This window comes from Poecilia reticulata, chromosome 20 (assembly GCF_904066995.2).
Source record: "Poecilia reticulata chromosome 20, P_reticulata-male-v2, whole genome shotgun sequence".
Classification (NCBI taxonomy): domain Eukaryota; kingdom Metazoa; phylum Chordata; class Actinopteri; order Cyprinodontiformes; family Poeciliidae; genus Poecilia; species Poecilia reticulata.
The window spans coordinates 8,993,170-9,014,835 of record NC_088849.1 but is presented as its reverse complement, the minus strand read 5'-3'; the positions used below and the strand labels follow the sequence as shown (position 1 = coordinate 9,014,835).

The 21,666-nt window shown below is 41.8% G+C and overlaps 1 protein-coding gene across 2 annotated transcripts in view; it reads left to right on the top strand.

Annotated features, from left to right (window-relative positions):
• The window catches only part of mmp16a (matrix metallopeptidase 16a (membrane-inserted)), an 80,377-nt gene that overhangs the window by 47,842 nt on the left and 10,869 nt on the right, over positions 1 to 21,666 (top strand). For both annotated transcript variants that reach the window (XM_008438394.3, XM_008438393.3), the window contains one exon: positions 5,176 to 5,393. In XM_008438394.3, the coding sequence (XP_008436616.1) occupies positions 5,176 to 5,393 (218 nt within the window). The remainder of the gene's footprint in view (positions 1 to 5,175; positions 5,394 to 21,666) is intronic.

Sequence of the window (21,666 nt, the reverse complement as noted above, 5' to 3'; positions counted from 1 at the left end):
GGTTTGTCAGTTCGGGGTGGCCAGTCAACCTAACATGTGGACTGTGAGAGAAAGCCAGAAAACCTCCAGAGAACCCACACCTGGACTGGTGCAACATGCCAACTATCATCCAGAAAGTCCCTGGCTGGGAATCACACAGTCATTTTTAGAAGACTGCAATCTTTTAACTTGCTTCTTATGGTGTATTCACATCAACCTTTTTTAGTCCACTTTAATCAAGCTCTAGTCAATTTGCCTAGGAAGTCTCTTGAACAGGTTTTTCAATTATTTTGGATCGTTTGGCAGAGTGCAGTGTGGAAATGAACCACACCAGTTGAAACTGTAGCAAATGTTGCAGTTTTGGTTCTCAATCGAACTGAGTCTGCCGGACTATCAGGTGTGAAAACACCCTTGTTGCTTAAGAAAGGTTGCTAGGTTTCAACCATTAGATCTGAAAATCTCTTCACATGCAAGTTGCATCAAACACGAAGATCTGTCTTTAAGTCCACCGTCTGCTTCATCACTGCAGCCCCTACTGTACACTTTCTTGGACGTCACCCGTTTTGAATTGACAGAGTGATTGCAGAGACTTTTGTCTCGTCATAAAACTCACAGAGCTGCAGGGCAGAAGTGTGAAATTCAATTAAACAGTGAAGGATTTATATAAGCACCAGCAAAGTTCCTTATTTTTTGGCTTGTAACTTCTGACTAGATGTTTCCCTTTAATCTAATGTGAAGTATTTATTAGATGTTTTCTTTTTTATTACTATTAATTATCCCGAATGCTGAAGCCGTCTGACTTCTGTCTGACTTGTGGAGTTGATGGAAAGTGAAGGTGTTGCCACTTACAGCTGTCGTTGTTGTAAACTGGTACCCACTCCACCGAGACGACTGAGTGGACACACACGCGCGCACACACACACACACTCACAGAAAACAACCTGCCATCTGCCTACATGGTCAGGGCACGTCCCTGTGGGAACGACGGACCCGGGCAAGCGATCAAATCTCTCCTCATCCCTCTCATGTTTTACTTGTCTCTTCTCCTCCCTCCTCCTCCTCCATTCTTCCAAGAGTTGAAGGGCAGGATGAGTGATGGCAGCTCCTCTCAGCCTTGTTTCTGCCCTGCTGCAGATGGCCCGCTTTTCCTCCTCATGGAAACACCCATGTAACTAACGGAAACAAAGCAGGAACAAGGTGCAGAGGTGCAACGATGGATTACAAATGGAAGACTTGTCTAAGTGAAGGCAGTCCAGATGAAGACGGAGCAACGGAGTGAGGCAGTGAACGGTCTTTACGAGGGGTTTAGGACTTTTATTTGTAGTCTGTGGGAGTGTGGAGTGTCGAGAGGGAAACAAGAAACTCTGGGAATACAACTTTTGACACCGGTTAGATTTGCCTACCGGTGAGGAGAGACGTTAATATTCCAGAGCTTACGTCTACTCTCTCGGGACGAAATGCCTCTCGGTTGTTTTTGTTCTCCAGATCATTTATATTCCTCTTACAATCTCCGGTGAAGATAAGACCTCGTAGAATGAATGTCGAACTTGAATCACTATCGTAGATCATATTAAGATCTAAAGCAAAATTATTTCCTACTTTTAATTCATGGACAATTGATGTTTTTTCTCAATTGGCTTTGTAGAAAATGACTTCCTGCCCCTTTAGAGACAGTTCTTGCTCATATCCTGTGTGCGAAGACATGCTTGATTTCACCAAGGATACACCAAGATGTTGCCAAATTAGGAACTGGATCAATGTTCATATCAATTCCTCATAGAGAGACGTGTGACTCACAAGTTCTGAGTTTGGGATAGTCGTATTTCATGTGCATTTCCTTTTATTCATTTTGTAAGATGAGATTTTGTGATATTAAAATGGCTTCTCAAACATTTGTGATTTAAGCTTCATAACCTACATCTTTGTCTGAAACTCATCTTTTGATTTAGGGCAAGAAGCAGTAAATTATGTATAATTAATTCATTGTATATTGTGAATAAAAGGCAAGTCTTCATTTGACTATATTGATAACTTCTAACTAGTTTTGCAAACCTTAAACATTTTTTGAGATTGTTACTTTGCTGATTTTTCTGTTTTTCTGCCATAAGTTTCATGATGGCAGTAAATTATAAAAACGCTACATCTATGCTTCAATATATGAATCAATGCGATATTCTGTAATGTTTTGGAGTCCAGTTTTATCAGAGAATGTACCTGTAAAATGTAAGGGGTACATTGTATTTTACCCCTTATGGGGTGAAAACCAAGGATCCAACTGGGCCATTTGAGCCACTTTTCACTAGTCAATCTTCTAACCTTTGTTAATGCTAATGACACAAGGTTTTCCAAAGGTTAATGGTTTTGATCAAGATTAAAAATGCCACCTTCCCAGTTTAAACGTTACTAGTACAGTGCACACTTTAGACCCTTTGGCACAAAATGTCCAGATACCTGTGATGAATCTGAGCTTCTGGGTTTAAATTTATGAAGTGTCCAATCACTTAACAGAGAGGCGTAGAGGTGTTTTAAATTGTACAGAAATAAAAGTGGATAAATCAGAAATACAAGCAAATATTACACTTTGCACTTCATACAATATATCATCTGTTTTTCTACTTAAAATAGGTAATATAGGTAATAAATAAATAAATAGGTAATAAAGTATCTTTCTGATGAAAATTGAAATTGATTAAAATATGTACGCTTTTAAAGTGAAAAAAACACATTGTGTTAATTTTCTGCAGTGATGCATTTGAATTCTGAATATATGTAGTGTGAGTTTTTCTACACTACACTCATTGTTCGTTATGCTTCCAGTTCAATGTTCTTTATCGCACATTAAGGTCTTTCCGTTCGTTTATTTAGCCTCGCAAATATGCCGTATCCAAACATATTTCACAGATTGTCTGTGTAATCTGTGTGTAAGCTACCCGAGTTCACAGATCTCGGCGCGGTCGCCGCTGCTCTGCGCCAACATGTCGTCGTGTGTGCATATTTGCGAGTTTTATCGGCGTGTCTATCGACATGTCACGCTTCCATGAATGTACAGCACTTTGGCTCCACTAATCTAGGGATGCGTTTCAGGGGATTTGACTCAGTCGGTGAACAGAGTCGGTATCATGCGAGTCAGCTGATGAGTTTTGCCGACTAGGCAGGATATTAATCCAGCCAGATTAACGTTTCACTCATTTTTTTGTTTGGTTTTTCGGTTGATTTCTCTGTGTTGAAGGACCCGCAAATTATGTAGTCCAAATTTTGTTGGCGTCAGGAGTGTGTTAAGTCGGTTCTTTACTTTTCCAAAACTGCGATTTAAACCGTTTTGGGGGCGTATTCAGGACGGGGTCGTTAGTCACATTTGCATCTTTCATATCGTGGTTGTCTATTCCTGCATCAACACATGGCACCCCACGTGACCCCAATCAACACATGGCAACTCATATCCTCACAGTTACAGTGTGTTATTCACGCATCATCATTTGCTCAATTATTCATCCCCACGACCCACTTGTTTGCGCTCCTTCGGCCTCCTTCTCCTCTCTCTGTTTTTCCCATGAACGCGTCACACTCCTTCTCTCATGTACCTCATCAATGTTGAATGGCACTCAGCCGTGTTCAGGCATCCAGCGAGGAAAAAGTAATCTTTTTTTCATCTCTACCCATCACAGAGAATGCTTCCCAGAAGAGGAAAGTTCAAGAAAGCCTAGTTTGAAACTGATTTTAATTGGCACATCCAGTTTTGGCTACGTTTAATGGCGAGCCCTGGTAATGGTGTCTGACATGCATTTTTTCTTTTTTTGGCAGTGATATAACCTCACTCAGAAAAACAATGTGACCTTTATTTTTCTACATGTTTTCAGTGAGAAAATAAGTTTAGAATACTAGAAATGATGGCTGTAGGTTTTGGATCTTATTGGGACTGGAATTGACACCATCTTGTGTCTCATCTGACTAAAACAAACTTCATAATTACCTTATATTTATAGAATGTTATGCAACTTCCAGACATCTGTCATAAAAATGGTTAAAGCTGCAAGGATTACTTTGTTAAAATACTGAGCTTGTCGTTGTGTTGCCCCTTTATAGTTCTATGTAAAAACTAAGGAAAAAAATTTAAGTATGGACTATTTAAAAAAAGGTATCAATATGTTCATATAATTTAATGGTAGCATCATGATCATTGTGTGGCGTGGTACGACAGAGTTTAGATCGGGCCTAAAAAATCCAATCCCACTTGTCGGCCCGAGCTCGATCCGACCCAACAGATTAACTTTAATTATAGCCCAGAGTCAAGAGATTTTAATTACAATTTTAATAATTTTGTTTTTAGATCATCATTTAAGTATTTTTAGCTTTTGCTTAACATCTTCCAGCTCCATCTTGTCGTTTGTTTGAAGTGCAGGGTGAGTCCAGTGCAAATCATCTGGGGTGAGCGACTGATAGGAGCGGAGCAGGGTTCATTGAGCTGTGCTTTTTACAGTCCAACTCATTTCTACACCCTACTTACTTCTTTTATTTTATTTAAACTATCTGCTCCTGTATTTGGACTAGAAAAATGTCAACACATCTTCATGTCATTCGTATCATTTCTCTGCTGTATGTATTTGCAAGCTTATCGAACGCCTCAGAGGCCCGAGGTTCGGGACATGAATCTATACTCTACGGTACAATAAATGCTGATTCTCGTCCAACTCAGCAGCCGCTGGCTAAAATATACTTACCTCAATGTCACGTCATGTTTGTGTTCTACAGGGAAACAGGAAGTCATGGATTATGAATGAGAAAGTATTATGTAAAGAGATTAACCCAAAAAAGTTTTGGAATTCCTTTAAAGAAAATTGAATTGATATTTATTACAAATTTTGTCTAAGGTATTGTTATTTGTGCCACCAGAAATCCTGTTAGAAACAATTAGAACATTTTTTTTCCACCTTTTAAAATTGTGCAATAAATCATTACTCAACTTTTAATTACCCCAATGTCTTTATCTTTGCACCATTGAAAGATGAAATATTTATAATGTCTCTGCGCCATGGGAACATGTTGACTTCACATTCATGATCTGTTAAGGTGTGATTTATTACGTAAATTTCCCCTCACTCCCCTCCACCGCGGCTTGTTGAAAAAGTTGTAAAAACAACATTCTGCAGATTAAAAGTGTGACGACAAGTGAGATTTATTTTCTCCGTCTTCCCCCAGGGCCTCCTGACAGGAACCCCCAGCCCACCAAGCCTCTGCCCACGGCGCCCCCGCCACGCTCCCATCCTCCCTCGGACCCCCGCAAACCAGACAGGCAGACGCGACCTCCGAGGCTGCCCCCGGGAGACAGGCCGTCCCACCCCAACGCCATACCGAACATCTGCGACGGAGGCTTCAACACGGTGGCCATACTGAGAAGGGAGATGTTCGTCTTCAAGGTAAATGGAGAGTCTGTCGTGTCAAAACAAACCCGGGGCCTTCTTCGCTCGCTTCCAACCTCGCAGCTGTTTTTCTTTTACCCGTCGTCTGAATCTCTCAGCGACGAGAGCAATCACACGGCCCTGCACGCCTCGAGATAGACTTCTCCTGCCTGACTTTTCTGGCGAAAAATGTATCAGTTGTTGCCTGAAACAACCACAGCAGATTTAACGCAGGACTATTTCAATGGTCTGTCAGTTTGAGGTTTGCCTGGAAAAGAACAGATTCTGCCGACTGGAGGCGAATAAAGAATGGATCATTAAGAGCTTGGAGGGCTGCATAAATACACATTGGGTGGGATTTTTTTTTCTGCTAATCTGCTTCAGATTTAGCCTGGGCAGGTAATATCAAACATTTGGTGGAAAGTTGGCTGGCAGTTCTTGTAGAAAAATGGTGAAAGCTTCTAACATAGGGCGCTTTTCTCTCCTGTTGGGGCTCTTTGGAGGTTATCCGGGGCTCCAGTGTTTAGAAATTTGGATAAAGTGGAAATTTGACCAAAACCAAATGCAAACACATGAACAGTGCTGGGCTTTCGCCCCCAGTGAGTGAGAAAAAAAAAAGAAAAAAAACATTTATCCTTGGTGGAAGCCGGTGAAGACAAGTCTTTGAAACACATTCTAACCTTAAGAGCAGCACAAAGTTGTCCTGTTTGATTCTCTCCGAGTGGAGATGTTGTGACTTTACTTTATGTGAGAGTGAATTTGTCTAGCAGATATAAATAGATCCCATTCACTGGTTAAAAAGGAGGCTTGTGGAACGGAGGCCTGGAAAACCCTCTTTGTGTGTTTGCTCTCCTGACACCGAGGTTTTCATTTAAACTCTCCGAATGAGATAAATCTGGCTGTGAGACGGAGCCGGTAGACTCAAAGCCCAGATTGTGTTTATTATTTTTTTCATTATAGCCTAAAGTCTCTCCCTGTCTCTTTCACATGATGTTCCTCCGATAGTACTATAGCACCTCCGAGGGCAGGAGCCCGATCTGACAAAGTGATGAGGATCATGGGATTTATTCAGTTCGAGACAGAGACAATGTTCAGCCATCGTCAGGCAATTTCGAGTTTAGGAAGTCAAGAAGACAGTCTTAAAAAAAATCTGTAAAATTAAAGATGAACCGATCACAGTTTTGTGGGCCAATTCTGATCGGATCACTCTGAAACTTAATACCTATCTGGCCAATTTCAAGCGTGAATTTGTGCCAGTGTGATATTCTCAGGGAATGGAGACATCGCCTAAACAAGGAAATAATTTCAAAGTAGCACAGTAGAATAAAAACAAAATGTTAAGAAGTATTTTTGGTCTAGTTTCTAGTGCAAATACCTTGGAGGCAAAACTAACTTACAAATAACCTTTCAGCAAGACATAGAAGCTTGTTTTAAGTCAATAACTCCTTAATATTGATGAAAAAGTGCTAGTTCCTCTAGTATATTATTTCACTTATAAGAAAACATTTTCCCCATGTTACAAGTGAAATAATCTGTCAGTGGAACTATAACTTTCTCATTAATAATAAGCAATTATTGACTTAGAAATAAGCTGCTATCTTGCTGAGAAGTTATTTGTAAGTCAGTCGCGTCTTATTTCAAGTGAACTAAGATATTTGCACTAGAATTTAGACAAAAAAATACAACAACAAAAAATCTCCAAACAATAATAAAGTTTGGACTGCTGAAAGAATCCCATTTTTACAGTCCATTTTATAAGTTAGATGAAACGTAACTCGAATATAAAAAGGCAGATTTTACCTTGGAGTCTTGGCTTTTTTCTGGTTCTCAACCTTTTTACCAACCCACATTATCACAATTTTCAAGACCTTCATTATTATACAGTAAACTGGAAATTCACCATTCAATCAGCCAGGGACTGGAGTTGGCCAATATTTTCTTGATTGGCTTGGATCAGTGATTGGCAGCGGAAATAGATTTTTATATTTGAATACGAAAGTTATACTCCGATAGTTCAGGCCAGAAAAACCTTGATTTCTATTTCAAATAGTAACCCGAGTATTTAAAAATAAGATCTCAGTAAATCTTATACGGAAGCTCAGCCTTTACCATGTGGATGTGGAAAGTGCCAAAAAACACAGCCGCCCTTCAGGCATTTATAGCTGCAAATGTCAGCAAACCAGTTCCGTACGGAGTTGTCGAAACTGCTTGGCTCACGTTTCTCACAGCTCCAAATGCTTCCGCAGCACCAGCTCACGTTTTCCCAAAGGTCCAAACAAAATCCTCGTGACAAACGCTGGAAGACGGCGATGATTTGTTGCAGGACTCGCGTAAACGAAGCCGTAAAGGCCCCGCCACCTTTACCTCATTAGGACCACCAACAACCTTAAGACTCGGTGATTTGCTCACCTGTTTAGCGTAATCCCCGTCTCAGAATGTCAAGAGATATTTCCAAGCACGAAAACCGGCAAAGGAGTTTGAGTTGGATTCAAAATGTTAGTTCGTTCTCCCTCCCCCCCTGGAGGAGCAGGTGGTTCTTATATTTCTCCTTCCTCGGTGGAAGCGTGGCCAGGTTTCTCAGAAATGACTGATGTATCGTGTTAACACCTTTTTTTTTTCCTCCTCGCGCAGGAAGCTGTCCAACTATAAAGAAGTTTATCTGGATTCATAATTAGAGATGTTTGTATTACTCCAGACCCTGATAAATTTCCCATCAGAACTTGCCAAAGCCTCCAAATGAGACATAAAGATCAGCTTAAACTGATGGCTTACATTTCAGGAATGATGTGCAGTCTCGTGTTTGCTTATGCTGCGTTGCTTTGCTGTCATCTATAACAGCAGCCTCCTCAGTGCTTGGTCGGTTCCATGAATTATACGCTTGGTTTCGTTGGTTTTGAGAGCCATTTGGCCTGCGCCGCTCGGCTTTACTCACCATCCTTGATTGTTTTATAAGACTGGAGTGCGGTCTCCGCCAAGCCATTACAGCAGAGATCTTAGCAGTAGGTGCAGACTGCACATGCTTGGGAACTTTCAGAGTTCATCTGGTGCAAATACTCCGAAAGCTGCAAAGCTTTTTTTTTATATACTGTATACCATATATAGGCAAAAAAACTGCTTTATGTAGGGGAAAAAAATGCAACTTTTTCCACTCAAGTTGACATAGACTGTGCTTTCCGTTCCACTCTGACCTTCTGCATGCATAAGTCGTGTCGGACATGTTTTATTAGGAGGATGTATGAGTTGTAGCTTCATTTAATGCGCACAACTGCATTTTGAGAAGAACAAACAAGGCAAAAAAAAGTGAAAATTTCCCCCACGCTTAAAGAAGAGCCTCATTCGCAGTGTAGCTCTAATGAATACAGCCGTATTGACTCGTAACTGTGGGTGTTATTTTCACTTGATTGTTTTCTCTCTTTGAACGCACATCAGAGCCCATTAACATTACAGTAATTTACACATAAATAGAACATTTCCTCTTAATGTGCCAGGATAATAGCTGTATGTACTTTAGAATGATGAGCCAGTTTTCCCTCTGCTCCAACATTTGAACCTTGCAGAGTTGGAAATATCAGCGATTTGAACCTGAGGCGGCCCCTCGGCACGTCAAAATAGGGAAACCGGAGATTGGACGTTGCCGTTTTTTTGGAAACAAAGAGGTTACATTTTTGCCTAAATACTCAAGTGATTCACATGTGGAAGCGAAGCAGAAGCAGCTCCGCATGCAGACGCAACTCGAAGGTTAAACTCTTCACTGCGATGGGCCTCAGTAGGCGATTAAGCAGCGATAGCACGAGAAGCTAAGGATTAGCTAAATACGTACACATGCAAAATCCCTACCAAAAGTTGATCCTCTTGGTGTTAATTATGTTAGTACGTCTTGTCTTGATCTTGATCTTATCATTCATTTTCCAGTATTGGATCAACATGTCCCAAAATTTTGTAACTACAGCCATGTGGAAATCGTCCTTTTTTCACAAATCACACCCACAATCAAATTTGTGACACAGCAATATAAAAGTAGAGGAATTTATATGATATGTTAATTTTTTGGATTTGTATTTAGCCCCCATGAGTTCACACAGCCACCCGACGTTATTGCCGATATGTTGTGTATCTCTGTTTACAGTGGCATATAGCCACACTCCTCAACACGTGGTTGTAACCTGACAAATAGTGGAAATATCGAGAGTGTGCCAAGGTGTGTAGTAAGTGTGTAGTTGGATGAAATGTGGGTCCAGCTCTTCCACCTAGCCGTGCTCAGGCCTAATTTACACGAGGCGTTTAATCTGAACCTGCAGGCCGGCCGTCACGCCTGTGTGGGCGGTAGTTTTATGGCCAGCTATTTCTCTTTGGCGTGAGGCGACACGGGGTCAGCGAAGGTTCACCGATGACGGTCTGGATTCAGCGTCTCCAGTTAATGTCCCATTAAAACTGCAGAGGTGCCAGCTTTACCTCTTCACCTATTCCTGTTCCCACTCCCAATGAACTCCCAAACCATATGGTTTCCCACCGGAATTAGGGGGGTGTAGGACACACTTTCATCCATATGCATGGATTCATACATGACCAGTTCTTTTCTTCTGCATTAATTGCAACCGAGCTCCCTGCAGCTGTTCCACAGATGTGCTGCAACGCCGTCTGACTGCAACCAGACGCAAAAGTTTCCAGGACTCCATCAGGGTTTTCTTTTTTTTTTCTTTCCGTTTTTTTTTTCTGCTGTAAAACTTGGATGTAGAGTCTCAGACATTATTATTGAAGTTTGGATTTTGGGTTTATGGCTCACTGATATCTTGTCAGTTCATAGAGCCAGAAAATCCATACGGGGGATTTGGAGATTTAGGTCAAACATTTGCTACAACATACTTTCCTCTAAGCTTTAATATTTTCTTGATGGAACAAAAAGCCGACAAAATGAACGAAACCTTGCAGAAAGCGACGTTGCTCCATTACGTTACAGTGCTTATTGATTTTGTTATATTCTCAAATGTAATTATTGATAAAAAATGATGGTTGACAGCTTCACACATTTTGCCGTGTTAATCTTCGCTCTCAATAATCAGCACATTATCGTTTTCCTGATTAAAAAGTTGGGAGCTGGAGGGCAATAAACAAGTTTATGTTGTCAAATATGGTTAACCATAAAAATGCAAAAGTGCCAGTACTTTGTGTCCCTAGGTTACCACATATATTTTGACTATTTTAATGATTTTATAATTAAATACAATTTTGTAAATTCTAAAAGTTATTTTAACACTTATTTTAAAATCAACCATTATCTCGTGCTATTTGATTACATTAATCCATTTTTGCTAAAAACCAAATAAAGCAGCTGTTTAGTTTTTATAGAATTATGGAAATATTTCCCAAATAACATCTGGAGACACAGAACTTTGAAATAACTAGTGATGCAACATTCAGGCTTTCATAGACTGATATTGATTTCCATTTCCAATTTTGCTCAGTTATTGTTTTCTAAGAACTGTAATAGAAACATGCCACCCAATATTATAAACTTAGTTTTTTTTAACAATTAAATGTGTCAGAAGTTCCTCAGTAGAAGTAATAGTTCTGAATAGAACATGAAATGACAGAATTATAACATTATCACCAAAGTATATGTCCTAAAAATGTTAAGTATGTTTCATCTATTAATTATTCAAACAATTATTCGAGTAATTTAATAAAAAATAGTTCCATTCTGTAGTAGGTACTAATGCTAGTGAAAGAAATATTTGGAAGAGAAAATACTAATACAAGCACGTCAGTTCCTTCTCAAGATTTAATTGCTAAAAATGCATAAACGATTCAAACATCACTTTCAGTCTCAAATTTAAAGTAAGGGGGGAAAAAAATGTTTTTATAAAATAGATCAATTATTTTTTACATGTAAAGTTAGCCAAAATATAATTTTTTGTACATGTATAATATGCCAAATTTCATATAAACAATCATAGTTAAAGGTTTGTTTTCCATAAAGGGAACAAAAACATCACCCACTCGCTCATTTCCTCCCGATAAGGGGATGTTGGTGAGCTGCTGTGGTTGTATTGAAAAGAAAGCGAAGGAAATAAAATCTACAGATTCAGTGGCTTTTGTAATATTCATCCATCGATGCGTGTTGTAATAACCTTAGGCTGCTGTTGCTTCCAACACAAACCAGTAGAGATTGAGCTGAGGTTGCACTCAATGACCCAGATCTCAATCAAGCATAAAATCTCTTAAATGAGACCCTTAGACTAGATCAGGACATACATTATATATTCTCAGCAGTCATTTATAAGGACAATTATAGAGGAGGGGATTGTGGGAGGCCAGGGGGTCCCTTGCAGCTTAGGATTGCTGATGTCTGAGACATGCTCTGACTCCCACGTCCAATAATGAGAACACAGTAGATACGTCTTTGTGGTGTTTTTCTCTTTTCCCATCTCTGCAAAGACGTAAGCCACAATGTAGCAAGTCGTCCCATTAGGGTTTTATTTGAAACCGTATCTATAACATGCATGCCCCAGCTTCATCATCAACTATCTAAAAGTATAGCTGTTACTGATGTTTGACAACGTTCACCGCTGAAAGCTTCATAGGAATTCATGGCCAGTAGGTGAGTTACTGATTTGCGTTATTGTTTGTACTGTATTGGAAATATAATTTTATCTTTTATATAACGTTATCCTGTCATGGTTTATCATCTAATATTAACAATCCAGGCCTTAAGCAGAGTTATTACCACAGAAAGAGCAGTCTCTGTGGGTTTACGTCAGAAAATTTAGATCCTTATCTCTGAAATGTTCAAAAGTCTGCCGATGGTATGTTCCATAAGACGAAAGCTCAAAAAGATAAAACAGAGCAAAACTGGTCATTGCCTTCCCGTCTGGGATTTCTCCCATTGAGCTAAGTAGATCCATTTAACCCAGCTAATCAGCAAACAGAAGTAGTTGTAAACGATGACGTTGATTTTCTGCGCTGTTCTTGAATTGTAGTCTACCTGTAGTTTTAGTAGTGAACGACGCCATTCAGTTCACGTCTGCCATGCTTACAAGTATTGATTTAACATCAACAGCCCTCTCAATTGGCTTGGTAATTCTCTCTTCGTAGTTGAGGACAGATGGTTACGGTGTTCATAGCATCGGGCAGGACCATTACCTACGTCACAGACAAACATTAGCGATTGGTTAAAATTTAAAACCTCAACACGTTTTCAATAGCCTTGTAACAAAACAAAGTGTAGTTTTACCAGGCTATGGATTGGCTGTAGTTGTTACAACCTTCCCGTTATCAGCTAAAACATTTGCTCTCTCTCTCATCCTGCAGCAGCCTGACTGATAAGCTGGTAGCATCAGTCACAGCCAGTCTAGTTACCATCTGAAATTTCAGTACATCTTCAGTTGATTTGGATAAAAAAAAAGGTGGTAGATATTTTATCCTAGGTTTAAAATTTAATCTCCATGTGTTTGAATTGTTTTTTAAGCATTTATTTCTTTCCGAAGGACAAAGCAGCATTAAACCGTTATAGTTCTGACACAATGGTGAATGACGTTTTCACCTCCTTCCTCAGACACATTCGTGCCAGGCGAGGACGCACGTTGGGATCGATGTCAATGGTGGTCGTAACGGGGCTTTATGTCACTGTTACGGCCTCTAAGCACAGCTCTGGTAATCAGAAATGCGCCGCACCTCATTTTGTGCAATAATGCGCTGCGCCGTATTGATTTTGGCTTTACAAAGCGCTGAAGTCATCTGCAGTCTGATAACGCGTTCTGCAGTTTGTGTAGATTTTTTTTCCCCTTGTTGGCAGATATAGTTAATTTATCTCACTGATCAGTGCAGAATTCAAAGCCTGATGGAGAACATGTGGTAACCTAGCCCAGGTGCAAGCACTTTCACAAAACATACATGAACCAAAAGCTGAAATTTCCTGATTATTTTTCAAGTAATCGCAAAGCGCCTGCAGAAACGTCTCTGCAAGGGATGTCTGCTTGCTTGAGCTTTATTTTCAGAGAGGGAGTGTGCCCTTTCTACAGTCAGAAGCAGTCAAAGGGGTTAGATTTCTCAGTTTGAACTGTTTTCAATTACCGGGCAGACCTCGCACAGAGGAAAAGTGCTACACTGTTAAAAATCTATGGAGGCAGCAAGCATAGAGATAGGCGGAATCGAGAGACAAAGGGGAAACAAAAAAGAAAAAGAGAGTCCAGGGAGAGTGCAGTCCCAGTGAAACAATTGGATTAGACGAAGAGAGAAAGAGAGCAGGGCAAGGCGCGTTTCATGAATAGTCGGTTCAGCTTTGACTGCGAAAGAGGCAGGCTGTGAGGATGAGTCGTCTCCTCTCCCTCGCTGCGTCTCTCGGCGTGTACGAGGTCAGGCTGCTGGGGCCGAGCGAATAACGTTCAATTGGCCGTTATTCGCCAAAGGGGTGGGACATCTCGCCGGGCTCTAATGGCTTTTGCAGCTGGCTCTCCCCCGGCACCCTCTGTCATCAAGTTTCGCCCAACATCAAAAGGACACACCTTCCACTTGGCTACTCATGTCTCTCTGCCGCCCCCAGAGGAAATCAGACCCTCATAAAGGCCCCGGCTATTGTTTCGTCCCCAGATACGTGATGATTTTCCCAGTGTGTTCTTCGACGTCTGCATGTGTAAAGGAGGCATTCCCAGGAAACCTGAGAAAGTGTGTCTTTTGAGGCATAACAGCTGTCAAAGCAGGCAAGCCAGAGTTGATCAGTGACAGCCGGTTCTGTTGTTTAAGCAGAGCAAAGCAAACACTCGCCTAGAATTCAGCGCCAAGGTTGCAGTACACAAAGCTCCTCTGTTTTTTAGGTTGTTCTTGCATTGGAGCAGTGAAATCAAGAATCTGCAATAGAAACTGGATTAATAATTGATTTTTCTATATTTCTCAGATGAATTTCAGCATGCCAACTGCACATGTATGAATTCTTAGTGACAGATCCAGTGTAAGGAGAGTAAAACCTGGTCGCAACTGAGAGATATGGTGAATATTTTCATAGTTTATTGTGGTGCAAGCATTAAAATTGCAAAAAAAAATTCAAAGTAAAGTAGGTATAGTGGCTCTCTTAGCTGTAAATATTGGCCACAGATGTGGAGGCAGGTGCTTTAAAATGAACATATTGTATCTATGTTTGAAACTCCTACTTTGAAATAAAAGAGGAAAGGGTTTTTGAGTTGTTTGATGAAGCAGGCTTGTAAAGACAGCAGTTAGACTGACCAACAAGTGGTAGTAAAAGGCTTAAGAAGTGGCCATTATTTTCAGCATAGCCACCAGAGAAAAGAAACAGTAACAGGGTGATGGACGATAAATAAACCATTTAATAGCATGGCTGTAAAACTGGCTAACCGTTACCACTATGCTAAAGTTAGCAGCCTGCTATCTTGCCTCTTAATGGTGAAATAATTTTTTCTTAAAGAGTCTGAACTGCAGCTGTAAATCTCTAGTTCAAATATTGAATAATAAAAATGTATGCGATAGGAATGCTTAAAACTGGATCTGGCAATTCTACGCTGCACAGGGATTCTCCGTCTGTGTTACGTCCCCCAGAGACTCAACATATTTAGGGACACGAGACAAACGAAAATGAGGGTTAAACAGGATTTTATTTATAATTTCTTTCTTCCTCCTGGGTCTTTTGTCTCCTGTGGAGAAGACAAGGGTTAAGAAAAAAACAACCCTCAAATCCCGTGTCCTATAAAAATAAAAGAAACTCAAAAGTAGCAACGAAAAGGTGGACCTGGTGAGCCAGTCAAAAGAAACAAAACGGTACCGCAGAGGGCCAACCCTATACAGGGCCGTCGAAGCCTCTGCGGATACCGGACTAAGAAAAAGAAGAGAATCTACTTCAAAAAAAAGAATCGAAAACAGGACAACCGGTCACACCAGGCCAAAACCAAAAAAGAACAAAACTAACAAAAATACCCTAAACGGCTGTGGCCAGCGGCCGCCAGACCGGTCGGCATCGTTCCGGGGTCTGAGACAAACAAACAAGCGAGAGGGAAGGCAGCTCTCCCACGATGCCATCAGCCCACCTATATATAGGCGGGCCAACAGCGCCCCTAATTAACATAACTAATTAATACAAAACAAAACATTACGCAAGCCCTATCGTATTAACAAAAGATCCTAACGTCTCCATAAACATAAATAAATAAACATAAATCATATTGTGCCCAAGCACATAACACCCCCACCCAAAGAGTCTGAATGGGATTGCTAGAAAAGAAAAAACATTCAGACAAACGGGATTAGAGTCGCGACAGTGCATCCGCCACTAGGTTGTCCCTTCCTCGAACATGTAGAATAGAGATGTTAAAAGCTTGGAGTCGCAGGGACCATCTCATCAAGCGGCGGTTCTTGTTACACATGCGATCCAAAAAAACCAAAGGATTATGGTCTGTAAAAACGACCACAGGTCCATTAGAACCTCCCACATATACCTCAAAATGTTCTAACGCCAGGACCAACGCCAACGCTTCCTTTTCAATGGTGGAATACCATTTCTGATATTTATCAAGCTTCTTCGAAAAATAAGAGACCGGATGTTCCACCCCATCAGCATCATCCTGAAGAAGAACAGCTCCGACGCCATAATCACATGCGTCCACCGCTAATTTAAAAGGTACATCAAAACGAGGTGCGGACAACACTGGGGCATTAACCAACAAATGTTTAGTTTGCTGAAAAGCCGACTGACACTGATCAGACCAAATGAAATCCACTTTAGGGCTGAGTAGATCAGTCAGAGGCGCAACTACAGAGGAAAAGTTTCTACAGAATCCCCTATAGTAACCCACCATGGCTAAATAGCGGCGCAGTTCCGTACGAGTAGTAGGTACCGGAACAGCCAAAATAGCCTCTATCTTTGCTCCAACGGGGCGCACTTGACCTCCCCCCACCCTTTTTCCAAGATAGGTCACCGTTGCCTGTCCGAATTGGCATTTAGCAAGATTAACAGTCAAATTGGCCTCACTCAGACGCGCGAAGACAATCTTTAAATGTTCAACGTGCTCAGCCCATGTAGTAGAGCAAATGACCAGATCATCTAAATAAGCCTCACAGAATGTTAGACCGGACAAAACCACATTCATTAGCCGCTGAAACGTAGCTGGGGCGTTACGCATCCCAAAAGCCATTACCGTATATTGAAGGAAATTGTCGGGTGTGACAAAGGCGGAAATTTCCTGGGCACGCGCTGTTAAGGGAACCTGCCAGTATCCCTTCAGCAAATCCAATTTCGTCACAAACTGGGCGGCCCCCACATGGTCCACACAGTCCTCCATACGAGGCAGTGGATAACAATCCGGCCTAGTCACCCCATTCACCTTCCTGAAGTCCGTACAAAAACGGTCCTCTCCATTGGCTTTAACTGCTAGGAGACACGGCGAACTCCACGCACTACTGCTGGCAACAGCAAGTCCATGTTCCACCATGTACTCCACCTGCTCTTTCAGACGGCGTCGTTTGTCCGGGTTGACTCTGTAAGGATGCTGTTTGATAGGTTTGGAATCACCAACATCAATATCATGGCTAAGCACACGAGTCTGAGTGGGAATATCCGCAAACAGTGACCTATAAGACTGGATCAAACTGATAATATCAGTCTGCTTGGAAAAATCAAGATGCGACAGAAAAGAGGCAAGTCACCCAACACTTTCGAATTAGGAAATCTCCCCTCAGTGACAGCTGGAGACAAAAACTCACCCACAGGTTCGGCACTGGACAGCACCTCCCGCGTGACTGCATCAGCATCAGCACTCACAGCAGCCCGCTCACTGGTAACACAACTGATCGACTTGCACAAAGTGGGCGCACGCTCAATATATGGTTTCAACATATTAATGTGACAAAGACGGGTTGTCCGCCTCCGATCAGGAGTAGAGATCAGATAATCCCTATCTCCGACCTTCTTGGTGATCGCATACGGTCCATTGTATCGTGCTTGCAAGCTGGAGCCAGGAATGGGAAGTAACGCCAACACCTTATCCCCAGGCTGAAAAACTCTTAAAGTTGCCTTCTTATCAAACCAAGACTTCATTCTAGCCTGTGCGGAGTGAAAATTTCCTTTAGCAATTTCACATGCACGGCGAAGCTTAAGTCGGAACTTACTGACGTAATCCAACAAATTTTGATCCGTCTTCTCACACAACCATTTCTCTTTCAAGAACTTCAACGGACCACGAACCGTGTGAGCAAAAACCAAGTCTGACGGGCTAAACCCGAGAGACTCTTGAACCACCTCCCGTATCGCGAACATTTGTAAATGCACACCCTCATCCCAGTCTTTTTCAAACTCCAAACAGTAGGTGCGAAGCATCGTCTTCAACGTCTGATGGAAACGCTCGAGTGCGCCCTGACTTTCTGGATGATAGGCGCTAGAATGACAGTGCTTTATGTCAAGTTGTTTTAAAACCTGCGCAAAAACCTTAGACATAAAGTTAGATCCTTGGTCAGTTTGCACAACTCGAGGTAACCCAAACAACGAAAAAAACTTAGTTAATGCTTTCACCACTACAGGTGTAGTTATCTTACGCACCGGAAAAACTTCTGGAAAGCGAGTGGAGGTGCACATCACTGTCACCAAGAACTTATTGCCTGCCTTGGTGCGAGGCAATGGGCCGACACAGTCGACCAAAACTCGTTCAAACGGTTCAGAGACTGCAGGAATGGGATACAAGGGAGCAGGGGGAATCGTCTGATTCGGTTTTCCGGAAACTTGACAAAAATGGCAAGAATTACAATAGCGCACCACATCGGTTTTCAACCCAGGCCAAAAGAAATGACGCAAAATGCGATCATAGGTTTTTCTGATACCAAGGTGACCTGCTAATGGGTTGTCATGCGCTAATTGCAAAACTTCCGAACGATATGGAGTCGGAAGAACAATCTGTTTCACCACACTCCACTCCTCGACAGGAGAAACATCTAAAGGCGTCCATTTACGCATTAGAAGACCTGCATCCAAAAAATAGCCAGTAGAAACAGAGTCCGAGTGATCAGGCAGTGCATCGCTAAATAACGGTGCCAAACTTTTATCAACTCTCTGGAGCTCTATCAACTGCTGCCTAGACAATGACAGTGTAGTTTTATCCAATTTTTCCTCTGTTATATTTCCATTAAGTGGGACATGTTCGGCTTCAGTGCTGAACAAAAAACTATCGCTCAAATCAAAGTCATCATCCTTGTCCGCATGATGACGCTTAAACGCTGCACGCGTAACCGCGCAAGATGTAAACACCTCCGGAAAAGCACGAGCAAGCTCATCGGGACTAGTACGCAACACCGGAACAGGAGTCACATCAGGAGTAACCAACACTCGACCCCCAGCCAAGTCGTTGCCCATGATCATAGAGACGCCCGCTATGGGAAAACTAGGACGCACCCCAACCACAGCGTCACCAGACCACAGCTCAGACTGGACCCTGACCTTGTGTAGAGGAACACCAATGTCCCGCATGCCAAACCCACGCACCGGCACTTCAAAACCAACCGCAGTGTCACTACTTAAAGGCAAAATCCCTTCTAAAATAAACGACTGAGAAGCAGCCGTGTCTCGTAAAATTTTAATCGGGACTTCCTGACCAGTCAGTGACAAAGAAACAACCCCGTCCATAACGAAAGGTTTAAAGTCAGCATATTCACAAGGCGGTGTCGAAAATGACCGAGTAACTTGATTCCTAGTTTGAACAAGAGCAACTGGTTTAGCGTTTTTTTTCTCCAAAATCGGACAATTTGCCACTATATGCCCTTTTTTCTTACAATAAAAGCACGCCACACCAGATTTCACATCCAGTCCAGAACCTGACTTACTGTCAACACCGCCAAGCGCAGCAGATACGCCTGACTCAAGTGAAACTGATTTTTCACCCTCCTTTCCATTACTTCCGAATTTGTCCGGTTTAGAAAAGACAGGTGAGCGCTCAAAATTCCCTTTATGCGTCAACACGTACTCATCAACGAGCACCGCAGCTGCTGACACATTCGAAACTTGTTTTTCGTTCAAATAGGTGGTAACCTTCTCAGGCAAGTTATTTTTAAAATCTTCTAACAAGATAAGCTGCTTAAGTTGTGCAAAGTCGGCTACCTTCTTAGCAGCGCACCAGCGATCAAAGAGAATTTCTTTATCTCTCACAAAATCCGCATAAGTCTGATTGTAATGTTTCTTCAGTCTACGAAATTTCTGACGATAAGCTTCAGGTACTAATTCGTACGCCCTTAGAATAGCACTCTTAACTTTCTCGAAATCAAGACTATCAGTCACAGAAAGAGACGCATACGCCTCCTGCGCTTTGCCACACAGTACACATTGCAACAACAAAGACCAAACTTCTTTAGGCCATTTAAGTGCAAGAGCCACTCTCTCAAATAACGTGAAATATTTATCCACATCTCGCTCATTAAATGGAGGAACTAAGCGAACAATTTTACTCACATCAAAGTCAGTAGATTGATTTTTTGAAGACTCAGCACCAAGCTCGAGTTCCTTCAAACGAAGTTCCGCTTGTAATTCCAGTCTGCGTTGTTCCAAAAACAGCTCCTTCTCCCTCAAGGCAAGTCGCCCTAATTCGACCTCAAGCTCCTTTAAACGAACCGGGTCATCTGGAAGTGAAGTTTTCGTCGGTGATTCATCAGGACTCTTTGGCAAAACTGCAGCAGGAAAAATCCCCAAATGGACCAGTGCTTCCAACAATTCAGCCTCAACCGTTCCCCGTTTTGCACGTTTATTTACGTTAACTTGGAAACGTTCGGCTATCAATAGCAACTGATCCTTTGTGCACTTACTAAAGACATCTAATGTGGGCTTCTCAACAAACTCATCTAGGTCGAACTCCATGTTCAAACCCTGGAATCACGCCACACAAACTGTCAAGCACACACCAAGCCACCAGAACGCCAGAGCCAAATCTTCCAATCAAATCACCGCAACGCGCGCCGGCTGCGCAAAAACTGCACACACAACAAAAAAAAACCCCAGGATACCTCGCAAAATAGAGAACAACTCTAGAAAACACAAGAACTTCAATTTAACACAAATAAATCTCACAAAAAGTAAGACATAAATATGTTAAATGAACTAAAAAAAACATGTTTTGACGAGCCCCCATAAATATGTTACGTCCCCCAGAGACTCAACATATTTAGGGACACGAGACAAACGAAAATGAGGGTTAAACAGGATTTTATTTATAATTTCTTTCTTCCTCCTGGGTCTTTTGTCTCCTGTGGAGAAGACAAGGGTTAAGAAAAAAACAACCCTCAAATCCCGTGTCCTATAAAAATAAAAGAAACTCAAAAGTAGCAACGAAAAGGTGGACCTGGTGAGCCAGTCAAAAGAAACAAAACGGTACCGCAGAGGGCCAACCCTATACAGGGCCGTCGAAGCCTCTGCGGATACCGGACTAAGAAAAAGAAGAGAATCTACTTCAAAAAAAAGAATCGAAAACAGGACAACCGGTCACACCAGGCCAAAACCAAAAAGAACAAAACTAACAAAAATACCCTAAACGGCTGTGGCCAGCGGCCGCCAGACCGGTCGGCATCGTTCCGGGGTCTGAGACAAACAAACAAGCGAGAGGGAAGGCAGCTCTCCCACGATGCCATCAGCCCACCTATATATAGGCGGGCCAACAGCGCCCCTAATTAACATAACTAATTAATACAAAACAAAACATTACGCAAGCCCTATCGTATTAACAAAAGATCCTAACGTCTCCATAAACATAAATAAATAAACATAAATCATATTGTGCCCAAGCACATAACAGTCTGACTAATTCTTCAGCTGGTGCGGTTCATGTTCACACCACAATGTGTGAAACGAACCAAACCCTTTAAGAAAACCTGTTCACCTCCTCACCAGTGGTGGAGCTACACCAAGAACCACTGAAGGAAACAACATGTAAACCCCAGAAGAAGACATGAGTGCAACGTTGTTTTTCACAGAATGTAAACAAAAATGGATTTGTGTCTGACATTAGCGGTTGTAGGATTTCTCTTTTGTCTTTGGCAAAACACCATGAGTGATTTCTCTCATTAGCACTAGACTCTCGTGTTTGTTTTGTTTGTATTTACCCAGAATGCCCTATGCTCTACTTTGTTCCTGCTTTTGGCTGGAACCACACCAGAACTCGCTTTAATTGAACCGACACCTAGGTTTTTAGTAGGACCAGAGTTTGCATCAGATTTTGACTGCGCATTTCAACCTCCACGAATGAACGTGACTTTCTGAACAAACTGACCAGATTTTGATTAAAGCGGACTAAAAAGTTAATGCACCCTTAGATAAGCGTCT